Genomic DNA, 14,419 nt, shown 5'->3' on the forward strand with positions numbered 1-14,419 from the left:
CATCTCCTTGCTTGTAGAAAAAGGAGCAATGGGTTCTTTCTTTTTCTTGTTTTACTACCATTTCAAGGGAGATAGTATGGCGACACAAGTGTTATCATTTTCTATTCACGCAGACAAATGTGCCCACTGAAAGACAGTGAAAATGGTGTCGGGCGTAAAGAAATTGCTGGACAGAATTTTTTCTAATGACTTTCCTGATGTTCTCTTTCTTTGGCCACCTGGCACCCTGCTGAAAGCACCTCCTGACTGAACAGTTTTGAATACAGTATCAGAGGAGAAAGACAGAGCCCCCTGTCAATCAGTCTTCAGCATGAACACGAATGAACTAGAAAGAAAGGAGCTGTCACACAGGGAGCCACAGCTGTCAAGATTCCTTAAAGTGATGATTTGATTACTTAAAGCACTGCTGTAGCCAACAGTAGATTTTTTATTTATTAACTGTTTTATTATGAATGGAGGTATAATGCAATCATATGGGTGAAGAAAATATCAATACACTCACCTTTATGATTACTTTTATATGGGAAGAACTTGACACAACACTATACTGTTCCTGTGCAGTACTTCTGGGTGCAATGGTGCAATATGGTATTATTACGACAATGATATTTCTTTTCTGTCACCACAATATAATCATATTTTCTTTCTTGGAAACAGCTCTTTCAGGATATGGAAATCAGGAATGTCAGACCCTTTCACCTCTCTTCCAAGGTTTCTCCACTATCATTTTCAGAACTTGAACCATTACTGTAAGTACTGTAACTACCACAGGAAATATTTAACTACACGTGGCATTGTTTCATGTGACATATTAATTGTGACACATTCCTTTTGCTAATAATGAATAATATTCTGGAGCAGCAAACATTTTTTTACAAATAAACAAATAAAACTTTAAAGCCTGCCAAAATTGTACTAATTAATTTTATTTATTTGAAGGGTTAACCACCCTGTGTTCAAAAACCTAGTCTACAAAATGGATACGATATTCACAGAGTAGTTGATTAAATTCAGTAGGACCCTAAAATGAAAGTACAATATACATTAAAAAATGATTAAAAAGATCGTAGATTTTTTATTAGCAGTCTCTAGATATGATGACTGCATGACTGCTCTACCCTTGATTTTGTGATATGGTAATATCTGGAGAATAATGAAGATAATTGGCAGCGTACCATTTCTGTTTATGTTAACACTTGGCAAGACCACTCCACTGTTCTCTCAAGTACATTCCCACTGTCTATATCAAGGGACCAGTGTTTTGGTATAGGGGAGTTTGATGCTTTCTGGGAGATATAGAGCTAAGACATTTGAGTTCTGTCTTCCTAATCCAGGGATGAAAGAGCATATGCTAATTTAGCACGGTAGTTCACCATGAACTTTAGAAAAGCTACAGAACACAGGCAAAAAAATGCAAACAACTACATTTGATTTATCATGCCTGTTTCCAGCAACATGGTTACTAACAGTACATGTTTCTCCAGTTCTGCAACTGCCTCAATAATCCTGCTCATAAAAGAGAGCCTTAAACAGTTTTTAATACTTCATCTCTGGTATAGCCCACAGAGAGTCTGAACACACAGCCATGAGGATATGCCAGCAAAGGAATTGAGGACTTCCCACCACACTAATCTGGTATCCTTATCCAATTAAGAAAGACCATTTAAGGTGGCATATAGAAAAGGATTCTTTATGGCTTTCTTTTTCACCCAGCTGTCCAAAGTGCTTAATCAGGTCAAATCCTGGAATCAGCTTATGGGTTTCTAAAAAGTAAGTCTTTTTGTGATCGTGGCAAGATGATGCCTTTTATTTGGGGTTTTTTTCAGCATTTACCTATCTAGTTGAGCAAGGAATACAGGCTAACGTTTAACAGCGCACTCCTCCAAAACAGAAATTTCTTTCATTTGTATCCAAGTGCAGTACACAGGGAACTTGCTAAGATGAGTCTGCTCCACAGACTCCCACCTTGCTCTTAAGTCAATGGATAACTCTGGTGAGGCTAAAGCAATCAGCTGTGACACTGGCCATGTTACTCCCACCACCACGGGGAACAAGAAACCAATGACCTCTTGCTCCACATCTCTGTCAATCTCCATGAGGTCAAGAAGCAACTGCACTTCAGATTTACACTTGACACAGAACGCTAAATGTGCATCTGAATTTCTAAAAGAAACCATTTGCACATTACTGCTAACAGAGAATTTGAAATGTATTTTAGGACATACCTGCTAATAGTATGTACAGTATGCTCATATAATACATGTAGTACTTCTTTTGACAGACTGTATCAAACTTATAAACACAGCTGTCACTATTGAGCTATTTATAGAAATACACATTTTTCGGTCTGAGAAAATGTACACTTATGTGAAACAGAAGGCATTTATGAAATCTTTGATCAAAATCAGAGGTTGTGCTGAAATTGACAATATCTCTTTTCCTTATAGAAAAAAATAAGTTAAAATAAGTATTATTAGTTCATAGTATGAACCAATTAGAAAGAAAATGTACTGTAAAAATGTTGTTAAAAATACTGCATAAAAGAATGAATGAATGAAAATGAATTCCCAAGAAAAAAAAGGTATTGGCCAAAGATTAAGTAGCAGTACAAAGAGCTGTTCAGCACTGGAACAGAACACCATTACATACTACAAACACTGTGTGATAGTGACTGCAACATTACAACTAATGTAGAAGAATACAATAGACTCTTTATTTTGAGCATTTGTAAACAAGCACTATGTAAATCTGAATTTTTAAATCATATTTAGGAAAACAATTGTTCCCATTTCAATAATCACCTCAGTTTACACTCGAGAATAATAATAGTTTCCTTGGTGTAAAAAAGACAAATTTATCAGGTATTTGTTTTGGTCATGTTGCCATATGATATTTCAATAATTTTAACACTTTACTGGTCTTTGCTTACCTTAAATCTAAACATGTCTGAATGGTCAAAGATGGAATATTCCTGGAAATACTCCTAGTTGGTAAAAGAGATCCTTGAGTCATTCAGGCACTCACTGCTTCATATTCCTAAAGATTTTTCTTGCCTCCAATCAATTCAAAGGTACTCAAAGTAATTTACGGAGACTGATTCAGTCAATGTTACTCCAGTGCACTCCAGTGTCTCTGACTATTGAAGCCTCTTTTCCATTATTTGGCACAGGATTCCTCAGTGAAAGACGGATAAGGATGTGTTTGGTTATCCATAGGCGAATGTTTAACTTCAAATTGCCAAGCAAGTAAATAAATAAGCTTCATTCTTTTCTGAATTGCAAAACCCCTTACATACTAAACCTTAAAGTGATTGGGGAGTAATGTCTTTGCGGCGATCTATATTTAGGCTTGTTCTGAAAGCTTCTTATCTGCCCTTAAAACCTTTTAGTTTTAATCTTCCCTACTGTACTTAAGTAATCTAATGATATTTTTGTGACAGCAGCAGAAATGCACGTTAGACGCACTAGCAACTGGTATGGGGTGAAATTATGTTACATATGCACTTTAGCAACAGATAATGTGAGTCTCCTCCCATGTTTAAAGCATTTTAGCATTATTTGGGATGAAAAGTGCTATATGATTGCAAGGAAATATTATAATGAATGGTTCAGATTAAAATGTACAGTATCTATAGTCAAATGTACTACCTTAATTAATTAACGCAGTGTAGCATACTGTAAAACAGAGCATCCACCCATTTTCTAATCGCTTTATTCAATGCAAGGTTGAGGGGTAGCCAGAACCTATCCTGGCAACAATGGGAGCATGGCAGGATACACCCTGAATAGGATGCCACACAGACACAAACACGGACATACTCACAGACAATGTTTCTAGAATGCAATTAGTCTACCAGTATGTCTTTGGATTGTGGGAAGAAACTGGGGCACCTGGAGTAAACCCACGCTTGGGAAACCCACGGGAAAAATGTACAAACTCCATGCAGATGGTCCAGAACTGAACTCAGGGCTCCAGTGCTGCGAGGGAGCAATACTAACCAGCATGCCACTAAAACAAAACAGCAACAAATAAATGACAAGTACTGTACACAGCAACTGAGGTCAATATGGAAAACAAAAAAAAAGCCTTCAGCACTACCCTTATAACAATACTGCTGGTAGGGCTGTTATATAAAAAGCAGCAAGTGTGAAAAGCCAAATCCAGATTGAAGAATCTTTTGGTAGTATCCTTCTCTGAAAGCCTGTGAGTGCTGAGAAAAGCATAGGCTTAAAATAGAATCTGCTTGCCTTTAAAGAAAGCAAGACAATTCTTAGACTGACATCTCCCTCTAAAAAGGACCTTGCTAAAATATATTCAGAATTAAAGCATGCTAAAAAGGCACAGTGTTTTACTGTTCACTATACACTTTAATTAAGAACAGCTAAAAGATTTCTAATAATGTTCAAGCAACATTTTTCAATGTTTTCTTTGGTTGCCTAGATTTTAAAATACAGAAGGCAAAGCTCTCTCACTTACAGCTACACCTGCTGGAAGACTGAGGGTGGGAAGATGGAGGTTAAGAATAGGATCGGGATTGAGTTCATTGTTTCTCCTGCTTAGTCATCAGCTGCAGCTAATTCTGTTGCGTCAGGAGGAGCACACTATACAGTGCTTCCTTCTCAGTCTGGAGAAAGGTGACCTCCAAGGCAGCACAACTAACAGCCAGAATGTCACCTGATTCTCATCACAGGTCTGGCACCCTGCAGCTTTACTTTCATCAGCATTTCTGCTCTCAAATAGCTTTTTTTAGCTCTGTCAGCCCGTACACTGGCTGAATCTTAAAGAACCCTGCATAGCAGTGCTTAAGAAATGTCACCATTGGCATATGATATTTCACATTTTGCACCCTGAAGCGTAAAACTATTTTTTTTCCAAATTGTTAATGAAAGAAAGATGTACATCTCAGATTCACAAGAAAGAATGTGACTAGGAAAAAAGACAGAAGATGTTCAACCAGCTTGCTTTTTACAAAACATGCTTGTTCATGTGCAATATCCCTTAGTGCTAAATAACTCTGAGCCACATAAAAAGGACTTTCCGGGAAGTGCCCCCTTAATTAGTTGTCCATTCTTTATTTTCAGCTACCCCTTAAAGACCCTCGGTAAAGAAACAGTACATCCCTCTATGTCTCAACCATTTTAACTTCAGCTGGTGGCAAGAAAGAGATTTTCTTTTCCACAGTCGGGTTAGAATGAGCTTCTCCTTTGAGAAGGACTTAATTGATAGTCCTGTTCTAATCTTAGGGAAGGATAAGTCTACTGAGCTGTAACAAATAATAATCCTTTATCTGCGAGAGAAGAAAAATAATCGGTAAATTGAATGAGCCCCATACTAAAAATCTAAAGAGAGTAAAGGGTATGCTGAGAGGCATAACATGATACAACTTAGAGATTCCTGTCATTGTTAGACTGCTTGGAATTTTTCCTGAAACACATATCTCCCAGGAAATGTGACAGTACAGAATAAAGCAGAACTCGGTTTAAGATTCAGTTTCAGAAGAAGCACAACAGCAAATGTACCATACAGTAATAAAATAAAAATGTGCAATATGGAAATGGAGGAACACAGGTTAACTCTGATGGTAGATGTGTCTTTTTTCAAAAGTACCCCTAATTTTCTCGGAATGTGTGAAAAACAAAAACTTTATTCCTTTCTGAAAAAAAAATGCTATTTTTCAAATTAAGAAATGGATCTTGGGACACATATTTGGAAGTATACAGACGATTAAAAGGTTTTTTGTTTGTTTTTTTGCTTCTGGTATGAATCTATTAAAAGTAGGATAGAAACTTATTAGGCTTGACTAATGATTAAATAAATTACTATGATAGTTCAAAATAATTAAACATGGGATTTATGTACAGTAGGTAACATTTCATTTTATAAAGTAGTTCAACTCTGGTTAAGAAAAGCCAGGTGGAAATGTTTGGCTTGGGAGCAAAGGCTACTGACCCCTTGCTTCACCCTCTCTGTGCCCAGCCTTCAATTACTTAGGCAATTTCATGGTTCAGGAATATTGGGAAAACACTTTATTGACAGTCATGCAGAGACAACATTTCTAAAGCATGATATGAATGTGATTAGTACAACGTGCTTTGGTAAAAAAAGGCATATGGTAGCCTACTCTTGGCACAGCCCAGAAATGCAAACATTCATCTATGTGTGATGCTTCCCAACACCTTATTAAAGTGTGGATGTTTTTCTCCAGAGGGGGCAAGCCTGTCTATTTTCTCTGAATGGCTTGCTTATCGTTGGGTTAATAAACATCAATGACCTGTCCATGGGAACATGTGGAGTGTAATCAATGTCTTATGCTGTTCACTTCACACATTACATATTCCCAGCACACTTTGGGATTGTTTGTATAAGGAATGACAGCATTTGTCCTTGTTCTTACTGAGCTAATAATGGTTGAGCAATGCAATTTTCTTGGTGTACATTATGATCTTCCTGTGGGGTTAGTACTTTAAAAGACAAATGCTAAAAAGGTCTTGTAGAATGTATTCAGGGCAGAAATTGTGCTGTCTATAAACCTGTGTGCAAAGGACAGAGGTCACATTGCTCAATACAGAGTGTTTATTGAAACTTTGTCCCTTATTATTAAAAGGAGAAAAAATAGTAAATAGGTCAGTTGTGCGAAAGAGTAAACCAAAGGCATTTACAATTTGTTAATAAACAAAGTACCATAAGTGCTTCCTTTTACAATATGTCAAAAGTCACAAGTTGATTAAATGTTGCTGTGTGTTCTTTTACTATAATATACAGTAGTTGATAAAATATAATTTAATTTCCTACTCACCTTTGCTATGGTCTGATCAGATTTTGTAAAAATTCAACAGTCTGAAATCTGAGGAATCATTGAGTATTTGTATCTCAAAAGATATCCCCACAATGTCTTTGGACCACATCAGCGAGGTTTCTCTAGGTATTGGTTCAGTCTATTTCACTTTCAGAAAATTGTCTCTTTCTTCTGAAATATGTCTCAAACAGAAAGCAGACAACGTTTAAAGAATGTTTTCTTTAGCCCTAACTCAATTTATTTATGTTGAGGAACTGCCTCCAAACTAATGCTATCTTTATAATATCATGATAGAGTTGTTAAATTTCTTTATGATTTTGAATGTGAGGTTTTATTTAACTTTAGCTAATAGTATACTGTGTATTGTAGTTAAGTCATACATGAAAATGGAAACGACAGCCATTCCTGTTACATCTTGTTACAGCCAATTCCAAGAACATGCAACAGCTACAGTCTTCTTGTTCGTCTTTTTCGCATTTTATCTTTTGTACTCAGATTTAAATAGTTTCTTAAAATAAAAAAAATGAAACAAAAACAAGTGTTGTACTCTCATCAGACTTATTACACTTGGGAGAATGATTTTGTACATTAACTTTGTTTCACAGTCATTTACTTTCAGCAATGATGGCACAACAATTTCATCCATCCTCAAAATGCCCCAGTAGAAATACTGAGTGATATAAGCAAAGTAGATAAATATTAGTGCTTAACTCTAAATGTAAGATGCTGAAAACAATGCATTACTCTCATACCTTGGGAAAAATAGACTGGCATTAAAATAATTGGTTATGCACAAGCAGGCTTGATAATGCATTACTGTTATGCTATCACCATTACCTTTGATGTCGCTTTATGTGTTCTTTTTCCATCAGTTTAATATCTTGGAGATTTGTGTGATTTCACTATGTCTGCTCTAATCTCTTATTATAAATATGTCTCAGCCAGCTGCCAATAAATCACTGCCTTTGCTAGATTTCAGCCAATCCAAAAGGGCTATTTAAGCAGATTGAAAGATCTCCTGATCGAGAAGACAGCAGATATCGGTACAATTGCTGCACTCAGTTCTTGCACATTAAAGAGGGCAGCTGATAAGACAGTAATTACAGAGGAGTAATTAACCCAAATCTCTTTGTACTCTACTTCATTCAAAATAAGTAACTGATAAAATTAAGATGAAGACACTGGTGCATTAAAAAAAAAACATCCCCTTATGGGGCAGGCTCAGATTATGACATGCACTGTGGCCAACTTGCTTTTCAAAATTATAGGAAACAAAGAATGATGTCCAGTACTGCTGCTGAAGGATGTCATCAAGGATTTGCTTGTCATCAGGGTCCCTATGTCCCTACTGTATGTCATGGTGTTAATACCATGTACATGAATTCACCAACATGTACCTACAGAGTCAGATAGTTAGCCAATTAAAGGAACTGTATCATGAAACTGTATCAAAATAAAGGATGCAGAGTCAAGAAGAGAGAAGCTGGAGAGAAGGGTACCAGAAAAGTACCACAATCAGGGAGGAGAAATGGGAATGATATGTACTGTATTGTGGGGAGAGTGTGATGCTGGATGTTGTCAATCTTGGAGCTAACGAAATCTACAAATGTGTTGCAAATTTACAATGAGGGAGGTAATGTAGTGGGGCAGTTAGGCTTTAGCAGTCTGTTGATGGTGGAGAAAAGATGCCTGGGGTTGTTGTGGTTATTTTCATTGAGGTGAGAGAAGTAGGTGGATCTAGCAAGACTCCCCTTCATATCTTCTCAAACGCACTCCTGGCACTTCTTTATAAACAACATCAACAAGATACAGTATGTCCTCTACTAACAGTCTCGACTCCCAGTTTTAAGGTTATTACAAATCTCTTGCTTGCTTGCCTCCCTATGTTGGCAATCTTTCCTTTGCAACACATTCGGAACTATGCTGTTCCTCTTGGATCCTCTCTGCCTTATTACTCACCTAAAGCTCCTTGCCTTCGGACTTGCCAGAAGGCTTCCCCTCTCTGCTGACTCCTTCAAGATTTCAGTTCTGAAGTCCTGCTCTCTCTGTCACTCTGCCCCTTCCTGTCTCCAGTCCCTTGCATCTGCCCATTCATACTTGTTCTCATTCGCTCTGAGCTCATGCACCACTGCCTGTGTTATCTTAATCTCTTTCTTTGGGTTCTTCCAGCTTGTCTTCCCTTGTCGTGGAGGAACCACACCAAATTATGGAATACAGTGTAATGAATTAGTCTTATTTTTTAATCTATTATTGCACTGATGTGCAGAAACATTCGCAACATTTTAGAACATGCATTGTACTGGATTTTCTTAGTTCTAAAGGTTACAATTTATCCCTTGCTTCATTATATCGCTCTTCTTACACTGTTTAATTGTGAAATCGTGATGCTGCAAACTTATGTACAAACTTTGATTATTTTCATATTAGTTAGTTTGGATAAAGGGATTATCAAAATAAAAGATCAAAAAACTATTTTAGAAGGTAAATATCATAAGTTTCAGTTTCCTTCAGTTACGAGCGAGGCAGTAACATTATTTTCGACTAACTAAAAAGCTATTGTATTCCACCTGACCTGATCCTCTCAGCAGTGCAACACCTATATATAATTATTTTTAGCTTTGTACTCATGATGCTCTCTGTTGGTTCAGTTAGACAGACAACTCAACAGGGAATAGAAAGGAGCAAAGCTGTTGACCACTTTTCAAAATAGTTTTACTCTCTAGGGGCTAATGTCTTGCCAGATACAAGAAAATCCTACAAGTGAATGGAAAGCTGTAATGCATTAATGTTTTTTAAACATCTTAAAAATAGATGGGTCACCATTTTACTAGCCAATGTGGCTCAGTTCATCCAAGAAACACCGTTTTCAGCTGTTCAAACATACAGAAGTCACACAAAAGTAAAGCATTTTGCATTTAAAGCTGTTTAGCTTCAGGCAAAGGCTGTCTTAATTTTTCCAATACAGGATTAGTTTTTGATGGTTGCTGTAATAGCTGTAAATAAACTACTTGTGGGATCCATCTATTGCAAACTAAAAAACACTGAATTTCATTTCGGATTATTGATCTTAACTACAGAGTGAGAACACGCATAAGGAATTCAATAACGCTTATGCCCCAAGAAACATACCTGATGCTCTGCCCTAAAGGTTTAGAAAATTCATTAAAATACAACATTATGCATATTGAGACATGACTGACTGCTTATATAATCTAATTAACCAGGCCTTGCCAGAGGCTTCCAGCACTTCCCAAGGGCACTGAAATAGGCCCAAAAGGTACTGACAGCAGAGTTGCATGGAGAGTGCGCACACATTATAAATTACCCACAGGAGATACAAGGCTTAAGCATGAAGATAAAAATGGGAAATGTGGTGAATATTTATTAAATCAGTTTGAAAGGTGCTAGACCTTTTCTGAACACATTATAAACCACAGATAATATAAAGAGCTACCATTTGTTGGTTATTAAGTTGAGATACACTTCATTAATATGAAAAATGTATTCAGATGCTTTGTCTAGGATTTAAGGAATGTACAGACTGAGTACTAAGCAGCATAACTGCATGACCAAATATTTTGAGCATGTAAAATTGTTGTATCTCAGTTGGCTAACTGCAATCTGAGATGTACTCACCATTTTAAAATGTAGCAGTGCTGATGGTCTTACAGTTACTTTTTAAAAAAGGGATTGAGCTGATATGAATGGATCTTTTTTCTGCATTAACTGGCATGAGTACTGTATTTTAGAAGAAATGCAGCTTTCTATGTTGTTCTCTAATGACAAATTGAAATCCTCTAGGTTTATAAGAAATTGCATTCCATCTGGCCCTCTGAATTTACTTAGGTTCTGTATTTGCAACATTGGTGGTTAGTGCTGCTGCTTCATAGCTCTTGTTCTTAAAATCATAGTTTTCATTGCATCAAAGTGTGGCTTGGGGTATCTTCTGGGTGGATGTTATCCTTTGACTCATAAAGGATTTCTCATGCATGAAGGACCACTTCCAGAAGATATGCTGGCCAGCTTAATTGATGTTTTTAAATTGGTCATCTGGGCTTGTGTGTCTGTGTCCTACCATGTGCTTATGTTTCTGTGATAGGCTTGGGTTGCAGCAACTGTTATAACGTGAATAAGCAACTTCCTGTTAATGTATGTTCTAAAGTATTTTTCAACACCATAATCAGTGATGATTTAAAGATAACTAGAAACCTTACAGTACAGAATAGAAGACCTTGAGAATAGAAGTTAAATACCATTGATCTATAGTATGTTGATAAAGCAATATTGTGCTGAAATTTTTAAATTGGTTAAATGTTGGTGCTTTACCTTCAAAACATACATATATGGACATTCAATTAATTCTTTCTTGATGACTGATACCTCCTCTCCTGTTCTGAATTTTCAGCAGAAGCACAAAAAAACAACATTATTGACATGGTCAATTTTGCTACATACTGTAAGTAAACAGTGGATAATCAGATTATGTTAAACTGATCACTTTCCATGTGGCATCAGTTTCAAGTTTAATCTTTTTCAATGTTTTTTTTCATACAGGATACTGTACATAATTAAAAAGGCCTTGGTTAATATAATTAAACCTATGTATGATTGACACTCAGCCCTCTTAATTACCAACCTCCCTTGTGACATTTACTCCTAGCACTTGGAATATTTCTCATCATTTGCTGTCCTTTCACTCCTGGGTAATGTGATTTTCTACACACAATATGCAGATATTAAAGACAGAACATTGAACTGAAGAAACTATTTTCAGCTAAAGTTAAAGATTATTTTTTAAAGACCAGATAATCCCACAATATTAGAGAGCTGAAAATGTCAGACAAGGATTTTAGCAGTGTGTAAAGCTTTATATGATGTCTTCTTATTTTGTTTTTTTTCGTAGAGAAAAAAGTTAGCAATGGTGAACAAAATTAAGTTATTTGATCTAACACAATATAAGGAAAAATACTTTCATGATCTGATGTTAAGGGAGGGACAAACAGTATAATCTTTACTTATTTTGGATTCATTTAGAAACAAATAAGGACAAAGCCTCCAGAAAATTTACTTGTATTAATATTACACTTTAAACATTCTATTTTATTTTTAACTTTATCAGTTTCACTTTATGTATGTGTCAGCAGAATGTATGTAATAAATATTTATTTATCGACACGTATAAGTGGATTGGGGAGCCCGAATGTCCAGTTCTCAAATTTAAAATGTTGAAATGCAGCCAGAACAATCTTTGCTCAGATGCCTTGGGGACTGTGAGAATTTAACCTGCAATCAGCATTATGCACACCATTGCTTCAAGACATTGAATCTTGCAAATTAAATAACACTGCATGTCCGAGAAGAAGTACTAGAATTAATAATAATTCCTAGCATTTGTTATAGTATTTTCCATCCCAGAGGATCTCAAAATACTTTACATGTAGGAGGGGAACTAAAATTAGAAAGACTTCTAGAGAAATTGCTTTGCAAAGTGAAACTTTGCCAGAACACAAGGTTAATGCCTTTACCCTTTGGAAAAAAACCCTTTACCCTGGGATCATCTGAAGGACAGCAACTAGCACAGCAGTGTCATCATACTAGGGCACACAATGCTACTCACTAGTCAGTAAACTCTGCATTAAATATTCAGGCCTTATGCCTTCAGAAAATTCAGAGGGTCAAGTTTTCAAAGGACTGATGTCAATTCTGTAACATGCTCAGTGCCACTGAGCTGGGTTACACAAGTAGTCAGGACCTCATCTGATGGTCAGTATAATGTCCCCTGATCACCTTACTTGGGCATTTGTTTGGAAAACTGTAGTCCAACAGCAACTTCTCCTAGTCTACCAAAGCCTCAAAAAACAGCCTGTTTTTTGTGTAGGTCTCCCATCCTATACTGATGGTGTTGTTCAGTGGTAACTGCTGCCCTCCTCTCCTACTGTTTCCTGCCCAACACTGTTATGAAACCTCTAGTCAAAATACCTTTTAGTTACATTATATACAGTACCATCCAAATGTGATTTCTTCATCTATAAAAAGTATTGCCAATTGTCATTGTCATTGAACATTCCTTGAATATTTATTAATTTTAAAGTGTTTAATTCAATTCTCCTTTTTAAACTACTGGTTTTGAATACTTAAACATTAAAGAGAAAAAAATGACAAAAAAGATATTACGATGATGATGATGAAACATTAAAACTCTCCTGATCTGATAACAATAACAAGTCAAGTTACTGTATGGAGGCATATCTCAAAGTTCTTGCATTACAGTTTTTTTTCATTTCTGTAATTGACCAAATGGTTCTTTGTGAAGTCTGAATGTTTGAATTCGGCACTCTTGAGAAGACTTTTTTCATAAGGGATAAACTTTTAAATGTTGAAAGCTTGTAGTACTGTAGATCAAAAACTAGCACTACTTATTCAATACATTGGGGCTAATAGGGACATTTATTTTTAAGAATTGCAGTTGGCCTTTCATTTTATAGTCCATCAACAAATTAAAGAGACATGTCGTGAATGCACATTTCTGTAGCTCTGTAGAAGACTATGAAGCATGTTCTGTTGTCACCAAGACACTTATGCAAAGAACAAGTATAGTATGTCACCTCAGCTACCACCAAGGCTTAAACAAAGAGTGGTTATTGAGAGGATGTTATCATTGAAAAATGGATAACTGCTCATTGCTTTAGTTTGCGTCACCATTATACAACATACAGTGCCTTGCAAAAGTATTCGGCCCCCTTGAACTTTTCAACCTTTTGCCACATTTCAGGCTTCAAACATAAAGATATAATTTTTTTATTTTATGTGAAGAATCACCAACAAGTGGGACACAATTGTGAAGTGGAACGAAATCTATTGGATTTTTGAAACTTTTTTAACTAATAAAAAAATGAAAAGTGGGGCGTGCAAAATTATTCGGCCCCCTTGCGTTAATACTTTGTAGAGCCACCTTTTGCTGCGATTACAGCTGCAAGTCGCTTGGGGTATGTCTCTATCAGTTTTGCACATCGAGAGACTGAAATTCTTGCCCATTCTTCCTTGCAAAACAGCTCGAGCTCAGTGAGGTTGGATGGAGAGCGTTTGTGAACAGCAGTTTTCAGCTCTTTCCACAGATTCTCGATTGGATTCAGGTCTGGACTGACTTGGCCATTCAAACACCTGGATACGTTTATTTGTGAACCATTCCTTTGTAGATTTTGCTGTATGTTTGGGATCATTGTCTTGTTGGAAGATAAATCTCCGTCCCAGTTTCAGGTCTTTTGCAGACTCCAACAGGTTTTCATCCAGAATGGTCCTGTATTTGGCTGCATCCATCTTCCCCTCAATTTTAACCATCTTCCCTGTCCCTGCTGAAGAAAAGCAGGCCCAAACCATGATGCTGCCACCACCATGTTTGACAGTGGGGATGGTGTGTTGAGGGTGATGAGCTGTGTTGCTTTTACGCCAAACATATCGTTTTGCATTGTGGCCAAAAAGTTCGATTTTGGTTTCATCTGACCAGAGCACCTTCTTCCACATGTTTGGGGTGTCTCCCAGGTGGCTTGTGGCAAACTTTAGACGAGACTTTTTATGGATATCTTTGAGAAATGGCTTTCTTCTTGCCACTCTTCCATAAAGGCC

The 14,419-nt window shown here is 36.6% G+C and overlaps 1 protein-coding gene across 3 annotated transcripts in view; it reads right to left on the reverse strand.

Moving 5' to 3' along the window:
• The window catches only part of frmd4a (FERM domain containing 4A), a 275,536-nt gene that overhangs the window by 174,507 nt on the left and 86,610 nt on the right, over positions 1–14,419 (reverse strand). Inside the window, exon 1 of one of the 3 annotated variants that reach the window (XM_015353193.2) lies at positions 2,930–3,142. The exons of the other annotated variants lie outside the window; for them this stretch is intronic. Coding sequence (XP_015208679.1) covers positions 2,930–2,944 — 15 coding nt within the window. The 5' untranslated portion in view covers positions 2,945–3,142. Of the gene's footprint in view, positions 1–2,929; positions 3,143–14,419 lie in introns of those variants that run through there. 3 annotated transcript variants of the gene reach the window in all.

The sequence above is a fragment of the Lepisosteus oculatus genome, chromosome 7 (assembly GCF_040954835.1).
Source record: "Lepisosteus oculatus isolate fLepOcu1 chromosome 7, fLepOcu1.hap2, whole genome shotgun sequence".
NCBI classification, from domain to species: domain Eukaryota; kingdom Metazoa; phylum Chordata; class Actinopteri; order Semionotiformes; family Lepisosteidae; genus Lepisosteus; species Lepisosteus oculatus.